This window comes from Neofelis nebulosa, chromosome 9 (assembly GCF_028018385.1).
Source record: "Neofelis nebulosa isolate mNeoNeb1 chromosome 9, mNeoNeb1.pri, whole genome shotgun sequence".
NCBI lineage: Eukaryota > Metazoa > Chordata > Mammalia > Carnivora > Felidae > Neofelis > Neofelis nebulosa.
The window spans coordinates 80,545,827-80,560,357 of NC_080790.1; the positions used below are offsets into that span (position 1 = coordinate 80,545,827).

The following is a 14,531-nucleotide window of genomic DNA, read 5'->3' on the forward strand; positions in this document are numbered from 1 at the left end:
CTTTATAACTGTACCTCTCTTAGATGAGGTTTAGCCTCATCCAGAAGCTCCAGGATTCACATTTAAGCATGAAAATAAGACCCAACATTCATGAATTTAACCTTCAAAGTCACAAAGAGACTGGAGGAAGGGTTGTTCACGGACACTAACACTTTTTATGCATCTCCACTGCCCTTTGCCATGTCCCTGGTACCCAGTTATTTCTTATAACGAAATATTCTGGAATTTCTCAACAAATTATAGCATTAGGATGGCTTCTCAACTCCTTATTTTGTTTCACTCTTATACTTTTTTGTTTCAAGTTATTCCCATTAGAATGCCAGTTCCCTGAAGACAGGGACCTCTCCTGTCAGATAACTGCTGTATTCCAGAGCTAAGCCCCTTGGCAGATGCTCAGTAAATATTTGTGGAATGAACAAAATGAGTGAGTGAATGAATGAAATTATGAAGAAGGAATAACAATTTAGATTCTGGGAAAGTCAGGGTTATATCAACCTGTGGCGTTTATAGGTTGATGTTGCTAAGGGCCTTCCTGTTATATTGGGAGACAGAGACAGAAATAGAGAGAGATGGGGGAGGAGGTAAGCATCATGGAAAGGAGAGAAAAAGGCAGGAGAGATGGAGAGATGGTTTATTTTGGGACGAATGGAGAGATCTCAGTGAAGAGCAGAAAGGTACTATAGGAAATGAGCACTTAGGGAAAATTCTCAATGCTTCTGCAAAAAGCCTTAGCCTCCTGAGAGGAGGAGACTGGAAGGGGAAAAACCTGAGGGAATTTAGGAGCCAGTCTATGAACTCCAGATAAAAACACAGTTGCTTTTGGGTGTGATGATGTCGTGAGTCACAGGTACAAAGCTGGCAACGTAGATCCTGCAGGCCCTTAGCGGTGCTCCCCTTTCACTGCCAGGGTTTGCAAAAGTGACTTCGGTTTTATTTCAGAGCCTATTTAGAAATTTGGTCTCCAAAGTGGTACAGAGGGCTGTAGGCAAAAAAACTTAAATCCTATGATCCATGGTAATGCCAAATATTTACACACCCAAGGAGAAACTGTATTTTATTCTTTCTTTAGCAATCAAAGTCTACCCTTACAGTTCCAGGGACTTGAGAAGTTTCCTTCAACCCTCTCTCGAGAATCTCCATGCACTGAATTACTCTTTAATTTCCCCCTTTCCCCTTTAAAGTAGGAATAGCAATGGTTTTTATTGGTACCTTATAATGCTTTTATATGAGGCACCTAAATTTTCCACATAGATACTCATCATAGCTATAAAAGGTTTCATTATTATTTGTAGGTTGATGCTAATTTTTCTTTTTATATTTTCACAAAGAAAATGCAGTTAAGAAGGTTTTATTAATATTTATAGTCCTTGTTCCTCTAATCCGTGACAAACTGCAAAAAGATAGGATTCTAAGCATGTCTAATCCATACACTTCTTTGCCCCTGATTTATGGGTGGTCACTCTTCCCAGGTGGTGAACTGCCCTGCCTAGTTATTGCCTCCTAGTTATTAGGGAGACCTGATCTAGAGGTTATTTCCAGGTGGTGATGTGTACAGCATACCGAAAGTTGAGATAGAGATTTTTGGACAATGAAAGATGAAGTGTCTGTACTTCAAAGGGAGCTCTGTAATTAGGAGAACTGTGAGGAGGGGACAGAGTGGGGAAGATGATGAACCCAAACAAACCCTGACAGGCTGCCAAGCGGTGGTAGCCTCCAGGCCAGTCCCGCTTTCTGAGGAAGAGGGGTGGGGTGGGGGAGGGCGGGAGGTGTGAGAACCAGACTCCAGGGGATTTATTGTGCTCACTGAGAGAGGCGCGGAGGGCGGGAGGGGCTCAGGCTCTTACCTCGGGGCTGGAGTAGTGGGGAGGCTTGCTGCCCTCACTCTCGCTGGAACTGCTCTCCGTCTCCGAGTCAGATCCCGAGCTGCTCTCTGAGTCACTGGAGGAGCTGCTGCTGCCGCTGCTGCTGCCGCTGCTGCTGCCCTTGCTGGAAGGCACAGAGGCTCTGCAGTTGGCCTGCTGGACCACGGCGCTGCCAGCCCACGAGGCCCCCGGGAAGGAGAGGGAAGGAAAACCAAGTGAGCAAGCACGAAACACCACCGAGCAAGCTGTCATTCGACCAAAGGAGAGAAGAAGCACACAGGCTGCACGTCTGTCAACCATCACCTGGAACATGAAGGGCCATCATCGGGTCAATGGCTTCCTAATGGTTAAAAAAAAAAAAAAATTATGTATATAAAAATATAATTGGGAATGAAAGCTGGTGCCCCGTGATAGCCTGGCATTAGTTATTTGGTGGCCATTTTAGAAAGGAGGGTGCTGTCATTTCAGAATGACTGTTTCTGGGAATGGCTTTGCAAATGCACCCTCTAGAATCCAATTGTCTACAAAAATGCAAGGAAATCCAAAATGCTTGAAATATTTTGTGAAGATTGAAAATGTCTGTTTGCTTTATTTTAGGAAGTGGGCTATGAGGAAGGGCACAGCATTCTTCTCTGTGCTTTCATGGCCTGCTGGAAGGTTCTGGAGACTGTGGGATCATCAAAGTTACAGTCCTGTTTCCTACCTCTTCCTGCCCATGGAGTTGACTGCTGGAGTCTTTGTAGGAGCTGGCTTACTTTATAAACAGTAACTTTCCTTTGAACTCTTTGTTAAAGAACTAAAGATCCATCCCTTACACATTTTTATATATTCCAGATTTTAAAATGTAACCCCAGTGCAGTGGCTTATAGCAATAGCATTTCAAATTTATGCTCAATATTCATATCCATTCTGAAATTTGCCAGAAGTCATTATATACTCAAAGACAACAGGAAAAATTGACACTTTCTAATGGTAATTAACCACAAAAATTCAAAGAGCACATATGCACCCAAGGAGTGCTCGAGCCAAAAAGAAAGTTTCAGTACTCACATCATATTCAACATCTTCAAAGTCCTTTATTAACTGTATTGCAACATGCCTGAATCTATTCTTTTGAGGTCAAATTCTGAACCCAGGAAATGCAGTGATCACTATTGAATGTTGAGTCAGCAAATATCTGCTGGCCACTTCCAACTGTGACTATACTGCTTCATCAGGACTGGACATTAGTGAAGGCCAGGGGTGGGGGAACTTGTCAGCGTTTATGGCCTTAAGTGCAAAGCAGCCTGGACAAGGTGAAGGACCCTTTCACCCACCCCTTAAATCCTGGACTAGTGTTTTGCCCAAAGACAGATTCTCATAAATCCTCAGCGTGGGGGCAGGAAGGGGGGTTAATATTCACTGGAGCCTTGCTTCTTTAGAAGAATGACAAGCAACTATCTTGTAGGATACAGCGGAAAATAGAGGCATCGGTTTGAACTGCAGGGTTCGAGGAAAATGGAGCTGGAACATAACCTTCCCTAGTGGTTTTTATTTCTTTCACCAATGTCATGGTCTGTACCTACTGTCTGACAAAATTCTTCAACATCAGACAACATAGGCACATTTATGCCTCACCTGAGGTGTAGTGGTTTCTTTACCAGACTATCGTTCGTGTCTGGTGCTGAGGGAGGAATCCTGGATCTTTAGAAAAAGGTGGGGAAGGGAAAGTTAACGATCAAAGGGCTGTAATATTTCTTTCTTTCTTTCTGAACCAAAATCCATTTTTCCTGTACAGATGGCTACTATCAGTGGGGTCATAAAACAAACAAACAAACAAAAAAAGGCTATAGATCCTGACCAAACACGAACATCTGAGGTCCATAATAGTTTGTCAGTAGGCCCCCAAAACACTGGGGGAAAAACTCCAAACAACTAAACAATACCACTTCCCCCAAATACAACCCCCAACCTTAAAACTCAAAACAAAAACAAAAACAAAAACAAAACCCCCAAAGCAACACATATTGGAAGAAAGAGATAGGTCTCCCTGCCATACTTTGGAATGGCATTTGCTGAAGATGGGGAAATTATGATGAATAAACAGCATTTTGATTGATTTTATATGTCAAAGGCTTTGATCACTGAGCAGTACATTCTACTTGCTTTAATTCAAACAACAAAAACATGTGATGCTGGTGCTGTGTGTACCTGGGCGTTGTGTGTGCGGCAGAAGCAGCAATGTGTGTGCAGTTCCCTGGGGCCTGCACCACAAAGTGATTGACTGTCTTTTGAAAAGCGGCACTTTAATTTCTGAGAAAATGTCCATTAAACAGTTACCATGCTGCCTTCCTTTTATGACTGCTGTCCTGGAGTAATGAGACATACTAGCCCAAGGAGAGAGAATCTCTGATCTGAAGAAGACTGGCAGAAAAGCCTTATGCTTTTATGTTTTCCTTCCTTAAATTAGGAAATTCACTTAAAATGACAGTTTTACTGGCATAACTATTATTTGTTTTGAAAACAGTTGAGACAGCCAGGACTTTTAGGTTTTCCTTCATGCTTTGGTTGTAAGGCTGTGAGGCTTACCATGTTTCTGGGGTCAGAATCAAATATATTCATGTTTCAATGGTCTGGGTAGAGAATATGTCACCAGAAACAATCCATGTCAAGGATGGGAGCCTGGAAAGACTGTCATGGCTCCAGCTGAGGGATCAAGATAACTATTCTAACCTCCATGAAGGCTGCTCCAGTAACTAGTCTTAGTGCAGGTCCTTGAGGGACAGTTAGTCGATCTAGCCTTGGCATAACGAATGTTACAGCCATGAATGCAGGAAGCTGCTTTGTCTCTGTGGGCTGCTGCAGCAGGAAGGGGAGGGGGCACAACAGAGGAGGAAGCTGGGGACCGTCATCACTGCAGACTAATATTAATATAGAAGGCTGAGAGCAGTTAAACTAGGAGGGCTCTTGGGAGTCATGGAATCGAGAAGATGGAAAAAGACGTACCAGAAAGACCTTCTGGAAAGAAGACTTCAGGCTTAACATATTTGAAGTTGCAAACTGAGCACGTTAGTGTGCCAACTAGTTGTCATGTTTCCATACCAAAGATATTAAAAAAATATGAACTTAACTAAAAATTAACTTTTTCCTAAAATGATAACACAGATCGGTTGACATGATGACACAGCCCTGGACAATATTTAGGAGAGCTTTTGACCTCTATGTCATTTCAGGAAGACAGTGCCATTGAGTCTGCAGATGTGACAACATTACTGAGATAATGGAATAAAAGTCTTTGCATCATTAAACTTAGCACAGTGCCTGGGACATAATGGGGCATTTACATGTGATTACTGAATGAAAAAATCAATAGAGAAAATCTATCATTGGGTTAATGAGTTTAAAAAAGGGATTTAACCTTTCAAAAGGGTTATAATCTCTCTTTTCCAATAAAGAAAATTTTTTTAAAAAGTTTTTTTTTTTTTTTTTTTTAATGTTTAATGCTTGAGAGAGAGACAGAGTGTGAACAGCGTAGGGGCAGAAAGAGAGGGAGACACAGAGTCTGAGGCAGGCTCCAGGCTCTGAGCTGTCAGCACAGAGCCTGATGTGGTGCTCAAACTCCCGAACCGCAAGATCATGACCTGAGCCAAAATCAGACGTTTAACCAACTAAGGCACCAAGGCACCCCAATAAAGAAAATATTTAAAGGGATTTCAGCACCTCTTGTGATCCTCCAACTTTTTTTTTTTTTTACCATAGGATTTTTTTTTTTTTTAATTTCAAGTCTGTATTTAAATTCTAGTTAGTTAACACATATGGCAAAATTGGTTTCAGGTGTAGAATTTAGTGATTCATCACTTAAATATAATACCCAGTGCTCATCACAACAAGTGGCTTCCTTAATACCCATCACCCATTTAGCCTGTCCCCTGCCCACTTCCCCTCCAGCAATCCTCAGTTTGTTTTCTATAGTTATGAGTCTCTTATGATTTGCTTCCCCCCCTCTCTTTTTCTGTTCTCCTATGTTCATCTGTTTCTTAAATTTCACATATGAGTGAAATCATGTGGTATTTGTCTTTCTCTGACTGATTTATTTCACTTAGCACAATACACTCTAGCTCTGACCACATCATTGCAAATGGCAAGATTTCATTCTTTTTTATTTTTTTATTTTTTAACGTTTATTTATTTTTGAGACAGAGAGAGATAGAGAATGAACGGGGGAGGTCAGAGAGAGAGGGAGACACAGAATCTGAAACAGACTCTAGGCTATGAGCTGTCAGCACAGAGCACAACGTGGGGCTGGAACTCAAAGACTGCGAGATCATGACCTGAGCTGAAGTCGGACGCTCAATCGACTGAGCCACCCAGGCGCCCTGATTTCATTCTTTTTGATGGCTGAGTAATATTCCATTGTGTGTATATGTATATATATGTATGTATGTGGGTATATATATATGTCTGTGTGTGTGTATATACATATCTTCCTGAGATATAGATATATATCTATATATCTATAGATCTATAGATATATATATATATATTCCTGATCCATTATCTATCAATGGATATTTGTTTGATCTTCTGATTTTAACACTTTTTCCTTTCAGAGAATATTGCTTTAAATGTGCTCTAAATTTTTTCTGCTATAATTTAAGCACAGTTCTCTCTTGGATGGTTTATTTACTTTTTATATTTTGATTTTATGCAATGTTTTGCTGGTTTGTGAACAGTCAAGACCAAAGACACCTTTGAGAGAGTCTCAGCTTGATTCTAAATGATCTGTTGCTGTGTTCCCTCCTTTCCCTGCAGTGACACATTCCTTTCCAAATCTGGCCTGGGTGAAGTCTGAAGGACAGTAAAAGAAAAGATCTGCAACTTAAATGACAAATCCCGGATCTCACAGTGAAGGGTGCTCATGCCTGCCAAGTGTATTGTGGGGCCTGGATACATACCCAAAGTTGTCACAAGCTTTCAACTCACATGTGAAAGGCTCTCTGCCTGGTTGGCACCGTGTGGACAGCTGTGATGCCCAGCAGGGTGCCTCACTTCCTGTGACCACTCTACTTGTACTGGCCAGATGATGGTATTTTAGAAGAGGTGACAGCCCTTTCTCACTCAACACTCTGTACTGATTCCCAAATGCTTGATTTCCAAAGTGTGATCAGTGCCCTGGCAACAATATTCCTTTTCTGATAGCATCTTTATTCATATTAATTAGTCTAAAACTATAACTACATTATGAGAAGTGAAAGTGGTAAAAGACGGCACAGGAGGTTCACCATTGCTGAAATTATCTTCCAAAATACAAAACTGATAGGACCGCTGGTTCTGTATAAAATGTTTCTCTGTTGTTCATACTGGCAATGTCTATCATTCTATCTTCAGGACCACAAATTCTTTTCTCTGTTATCTTCATTCTCTTTTGGGGCTCATTCACTGAATTTTAAAATTTCAGTTATTGAATTTTTCAGTTTTACAATTGCCAATTGATTTCTCTTTATATCTTTTATTTCTTTGCTGAGACTCTATGTTTTCATTTCTTTCAAGTGTGTTTCTAATTGCTTGTTGAAGCATTTTATAATGGTTCCTTTAAAATCCTTGTCAGACAGTTGTAATATTTAGATCATCCACTATTGGCATCTGTTGATTGTCTTTTCTCATTCAAGTTGAGATCTTCTAGTTTCTTGATATGATTAGTGATGTTCTATTGTATGCTGAACATTTTTGGTATTATAAGACTTAGCATTTCAGTAAAAGTGCTTGGTTTAGCAGGCATCCACTAACACAATACCAGCAAGGGGGCAGAGAGGTATCTCTTTACAGTTGGGCAGGGTGGGGGGAAGGAATTCGAGGCTCCTAACTTTGCCTTTTCCTGATGAGGTTGGAAACGTGGTCACTTCTTTCCCCCATGGTGTTTGACTGGAACACAGCAGCTATTGTCTAAAAGTTTTCTTCTTGCTAGGACACCTGCTTCCTGGTTCTCTTACTAGAGAGAGCTAGCTTTCTTGGGGATTTTATTTTTATTTTTTTAAATTTGTGCCTGTTGGCATTTCCAGGTTGCTGGCCTTTCCAGTATCTGCTCTGGGCTATATGAGGAAAAATGAAGACCTAGTGAACTAACCACCATGCCTTTCTTGGGCCGTAAGTCCCTAGCTGATCTGCTTTCTCTCTGTCTTACAGACTTGTTTGTTTTATAATATCTAAAGATCTTAGCTGTATTTAGCAGAAGGAATTGGGAAAAGTACGTCAGTATTTTGTTCCAGAATGGGAATGGCCTATGTGATATTTACCACGTGGAAAGGAACTCTCTCTCAATACTTCCAACCTCTGTTCTGGTTAATTGTATCAAAAGCTGATGAATGAAACAAACATGCGGGTGTCTGCTGCAGTCCCTGTTCATTATTTAACAACCATTTATAGTGGAAATTAAGCTCAGATTTTAGTAGTTTATGTACCAAAACTAGAAAGGTCCATCACAAAGAATGCATATACCATTGTGAGAAAAATGACTCAAACGGTTGTAAAAATGTTAAAGTTGAAAAGGTAAGTACTTAAAAGTTATGTTCAGAGTAAATGGTATGAGAGAAAGGCATGATATTGGTGTGATATTTGTTAAGAATCCACTTTGTGAAGAGAGTGGACCAAGATGGCAGTGTAGGAAGACTCTGAACTCACCTCCTCCCATGGACTTGCTCATTCTATACCTATAGATAGAGCAATTCTTCCTGAAGAAGAACTGAGGGCCTAGTGAAATCCTCACAGGAAACAGTAGAAGGACCACACAGAGAAAAGTAGGTGAGACAGAAACACAGTAATAATGGAATGCAATTCCTAGCATGGTGACCTACAGTAGGGAGGGTTATCCCTAAGGGGCCCACAGGGCAGATTCACCCACCTGGGGCAGCAAAACAACAGTGGTTTAACAGTGGCAACTAGACCAAAGTGAAGGAAATCCACTTACTAACTGGAGAGCATCTGTCAATGGGTAGAAACTCTGGAAATCTCTCCAGGGTTGGGGGTGATGGCAAGTGCCACATTTTATGTTCCTCTTCCATCTTGATAGCGTGGGTGAGCAGGATGGACGTACTCTAGCCAAATTGCTAGAGCTGCCCATTGTGTCCCAGGTCCCTGGCCTATACTAGCTTTAGCAGTACCCCCAGGAAGGCCCCAGCGTGACACGCCCTGGGAGCCCCTGGTTCATGCCTGTTACAGCTCCAGCCATCGTGCTTAGGTGGCCCCATGCAGCATGCCCTGGGACCCCACCAGCCCATGCTTGCTCCAGTTTGAGCTATCCTGCCAAGGTAGCCTTGGCATGATAAGTCCAGAGAAGTCCTGGTTCACACTTGCTCTCCTCCAGCCATCCCATAAGGGCAGCCAAGGCATGGTGCACCCTTGTACACCACTGCTCATGCCTGCTCTGTCCTGCCAGGGAAGCTCTGGTGCAGCATGCCCCAGGATGCCCTGGCCTCCATTAGCTCCCAGTGTGGGACTTCTTGGCCTGTGCTCACTCCAACTGCAGCCATCCCATCAGGACAGTTTTGATGCAGAATGCTCTGGGAACCCCTGGCCTGCACCTGCTCCAGTTCCAGTGGCCTGCCAAAGCCACCAGACACATGCAGTCTACACAGGGGATACTCCTATACAAGGCCACTCCTTCATACCTGGAGAGGTAGCTACTCTGCCTAATTAATAGAAACGAACAGAAGGTAAGACAAAATAAAGAGACAGAGAAACATGTTTCAAAGGAAAGAACAACATAAAACCATAAAAAGACCCTGGTGAAACAGAGATAAGTAATTTACCTGGTAAAGAGTTCAAAGTAATGGTCATATAAACACTCATCAAACTTGGGAGAAGAACGAAGGAACACAGTGAGAATTTCAACAAAGAGTTAGAAAATATAAGAAAGAAAGAACCAATAAGAGTTGTAGAATACAATAACTGAAGTGAAAAATACACTAGAGGGAATCAACAGCAGATTAGATGACACAGAAAAATGAATTAGTGACCTGGAAGACTGAATAGTGGAAATCACCCCAACAGAACTCTGATTTTCAGCAGAAACTTTGCTGTTCAGAAGGGAATGGCAGGATATATTTAAAGTTCTGAAAAGGGGAAAAAACAAAAACAGTACCTGTCAAGATTATCGCTCAGAATTGAGGATAGAGTTTCCCAGATAAGCAAAAACTAAAGGAGTTCATCACCACTAAACTTGCCTCACAAGAAATGTTAAAGGGTCTTCTTTAAGTAGACAAGAAAAGGGTGCAAGTAGAAAAAAGAAAATTTATGAAAGAAAAAAACTCACTGGTTAAAAAAAAAACCCTCACTGTTAAAGACAAATATATAGTAAAGGCAGTGGATCAGCCACTTAGAAAGCTAGTATGGGGGTGCCTGGGTGGCTCAGTCGGTTAAGTGTCCGACTTCGGCCTAGGTCATGATCTCACGGTTCGTGAGTTTGAGCCCCACGTCGGGCTCTGTGCTGACAGCTCAGAGCCTGGAGCCTGCTTTGGATTCTGTGTGCCCCTCTCTCTCTGCCCCTCCCCTGCTCATGCCCTGTCTCTCTCTGTCTCAAAAATAATAAAAAAAAAAAAAAAAAAAAAAAGAAAGCTAGTATGAAGATTGAAAGACAAAAGTAGTAAATCAACTATAACTACAATAAATAGTTAAGGGATACAAAAAATAAAAAGATGTAAAATATGATGTCAAAAACATAAAATGTAGTGTAGGGATTTTAGAATGCATTCAAATTTAAGTAATTATCAGTTTAAAATACATTGCTACAGAGGTGCCTGGGTGGCTCAGTCAGTTGAGCATCTGACTGTGGCTCAGGTCATGATCTCACAGTTTGTGAATTCGAGCTCCACATTGGGCTCTGTGCTGACAGCTCAGAGCCTGGAGCCTGCTTCTGATCCTGTGTCTCCCTCTCACTCTGTTCCTCCCCACTCACACTCTATCTCTCTCTCAAGAATAAACAAACATTAAAAAAAATTAAAATACACTGCTATATATATAGGACAATATAGGTTAAGATATATGAACTTCATGGAAACCACAAACCAAAATCCTACAATAGATACACAAAAAAATAAAGATTAAGGAACACAAACATAAAGCTAAAGAAAGTTATCAAATCACAGAGGAAGAAAGCAAAAGAACAGAATGAGAAATACAAAAAAATCCATGAAAAAATGAAAAAAAAGAAAATACATACCTATCATTAATTGCTTTAAATGTAAATGGACTAGATGCTCCAATCAAAATACACAGAGTGGCTCAAAGGGTAAAAAAACCAAGACCCATTTATATGCTGTCTACAAGCAATTCACTTCATACCTAAAAACACACACAGACAGAAAATGAAGGAATGGAGAAAGATATTCCATGCAAATAAAAGTAAAAAGAAAGCTGAAGTAGCAATACTCATATCAGACTAAATAGACTTCAAAACAAAGACTGTAACAAAAGACAAAGAAGGGCATTACATAATGATAAAGATGACAATCCAAGAAGAGGATATAACATTCATAAATATATATTTATTTGGGTGCATCCAACATAGGAGCATCTAAAAATATAAAGAAAATATTAATGGAAATAAAGAACAAATTCACAGTAATACAATAATATTAGGGGACTTTAAAACCCCAGTTATATGAATGCATAGATCATACAGCAGAAAATTAATGAGGAAACATTGGCCTTAACACATTAGGTCAGATGAACTCACATACAGAATATTTTATCTGCAAACGTTCATCTCCAGTGCATATGGAATATTATCCAGGATAGATCACATGCTAAGTCACAGAATAAACCTCAATAAATTCTAGAAGACTGAAATCATATCAAGCATCTTTTGTGAGCAGAACTGTATGAATTAGAAATCAATTACAAGAAGAAAATGAAAAAACACAAACATTTGGAGAATAAACAATATGCTACTAAACAACCAATGGATCAATGAAGAAATCAAAGAGGAAATTAAAAAAAACACCTTGAGATAAATGAAATGGAATCACAAATTCCCCAAATCTATGGGATGAAGCAAAAGCAGTCCTAAGGACAACACAGGAGAACCTCAAGAAACAAGAAAAATCTCAAGTAAACAATCCAACCTATACTTAAAGGTTGTAGAAAAAGAAAGTAAAAAAAGGAAGTAGAAAAAGAAAAACAAATAAAGCCTAAAGTTAGTAGAAGGAAGGAAATAATAAAGATCAGAGTGGAAGTAAATAAAATTGAGACTTAAAAAAATTGAAAGATCAATGAAACTAAAAGGTGGTTCTTTGAAAAGATAAAGAAAATCAATAAACCTCTAGCCAGACTCATCAAGAAAAAAAAGAGAGTTGGCCCAAATAAATAAAACCAGAGATTAAAGAGGGGAAGTTGCAGCTGACACTACAGAAATACAAAAGATCATGAGGGTGCTATGAACAAGTGTAAGCCAACAAATTGAAAAACCTACAAGAGGTAGATAGACAACTGGAAATATACAACCTTCTAAGATTGAATCATGAAGAATTGAAAATCTGAATAGACCAATTACAAGTAGCAAAACTGAATTAGTAATTTAAAAATTCCCCAAAACCAAAAGTCAAGGACCTGATGCCTTCACAGGTGAATTCTACCAATGACTTAAAGAAGAGTTAGTACTGCTCCTCAAATTACTCAAAAAAGCAGAAGAAGGAATGCTTCCAAACTCATTTTATGAGGCCAGCACTACCCTGATACCAAAACCAAAGACACCACAAAAAGAAAATTACAGCCAATACCCATAATGAAGACAGATGCAAAAACCTTCAACAAAATATTAGCAAACAGAATTCAACAATACATTAAGAGAATCACACCATGGTCAAGTTTAGGGACGCAAAGGTGGTTTAGCATCTGTAAATTAATCAACACAGTACACTACATTAACAGAATGAAGGATAAAAATCCTATGATCACTTCAGTAGTACAGATAAAGCATTTGACAAAATTCAACATCCACTTATGATAAAAATTCTCAACAAAGTGCGCATGGAACATACCTCAACAATAAAGACCATATATGGCAGACCCATAGCTAATATCACACTCAATGGTGAAAAGCTGAAAGCTTTTCCTCTATGATCAGGAAGAAAACAGGGATGCCCACTCTCGCTACCTTTATTCAACTTAGTACTGGAAATCCTAGCCACAATAATTAGGCAAGAAAGAAATAAAAGGCTCCCAAATCAGAAAGGAAGAAATAAAACTGTCACCATGTGCAGATATTTATAGAAAACCCTAAAGATTCCACCAAAAAACGATTAGAACTAAGAAATGAATTCAGTGAAGTTGCAGAATACAAAACGAACATACTGAAATTGGTTGTGTTTCTGTATGTTAATAACAAGGCGCCAGAGAGAAAAATTAAGGAAATAATCCTATTTATAATGGCATCAAAAAGAATAAAATATCTAGGAATAAATTTAACTAAGCAGGTGGAAGACAGGTACTCTGTATAAGACACTAATGAAAGAAACTGAAGATGAGACAAATAGACGGAAAGATAGACTGTGCTCACAGATGGAAGAATTACTATTGTTAAAATGGTTATACTACCCCAAGCAATCTACAGACTCAGTGCAATCCCCAAGAAAATGCCAATAGCAATTTTTACAGAACTAGAACAAAGAATTTGAAAATTTGTATGGAACCACAAAAGACCCTAAATAGCCAAAGCAATCTTTTTTTTAAAATTTTTTAAATGTTTATTTATTTTTGAGAGTGAGAGACAGAGTATGAGTGTGGATGGGGCAGGCAGAGAGGGAGACATAGACTCCAAAGCAGGCTCCAGGCTCTGAGCTGTCAGCACAGAACCTGACATGGGGCTCGAACTCATGGACTGTGAGATCATGACCTGAGCCAAAGTCAGATGCTTAACCAACTAAGCCACCCAGGTGCCCTGCCAAAGCAATCTTGAGAAAGAAGAACAAAGCTGGAAGTATCATGCTCTCTGATTTCAAATTATACTACAAAGCTATAGTAACCAAAACAGTATGGTACTGGCATGAAAACAGACTCATAGATTAATGGACTGGAATAGAGAGTCCAGAAATAAACCTGCACATGTATGGTCAATTAATCTATAACAAAGGAGGCAAGAATATACAATGGGGAAAAGGCAGTTTCTTCAATAGTGTTGGGGGAACTGGACAGCTACATGGAAAAGAATGAAACTGGACTACTTTCTCACTACATATATAAAAAATAAACTTAAAATGGATTAAAGACTTGAATATAACACCTGAAACCATAAAACTCCTAGAAGAAAATGCAGACAGACAGTAAACTCTTTGACGTTGGTCTTTGCAGTATTTGTTTGTTTGTTTGGTTTTTTTTTTTGGACCAATATCTTCAGGCAAGAGCAACAAAAGGTAAAATAAACAAATGAGATTACATCAAACTAAAAAGCTTTTGCACAGTGAAGGAAACCATCACCAAAATTAAAAGGCAACCCACTGAATAGGAGGAGATATTTGCAAATCATGCATTCGATAAGGGGTTAGTTTCCAAAATATATAAAGAATGTATACAACTGAATATAAAAAACAAAGTAGCTGATAAAAAATGCACAGAGAATTTGAATAAACACTTTTCGAAGGAAGATATCTGGATGGCAATAGGTGTATGAAAAGATGCTCAACATCACTCCTCATCAGG

At 39.6% G+C, this 14,531-nt stretch overlaps 1 protein-coding gene across 9 annotated transcripts in view; it reads right to left on the bottom strand.

Annotated features, from left to right (window-relative positions):
- Positions 1-14,531, bottom strand: part of AFF3 (ALF transcription elongation factor 3) — a 575,522-nt gene that overhangs the window by 50,629 nt on the left and 510,362 nt on the right. For all 9 annotated transcript variants that reach the window (XM_058684423.1, XM_058684426.1, XM_058684420.1 and 6 more), the window contains one exon: positions 1,845-2,031. In XM_058684423.1, the coding sequence (XP_058540406.1) occupies positions 1,845-2,031 (187 nt within the window). The remainder of the gene's footprint in view (positions 1-1,844; positions 2,032-14,531) is intronic.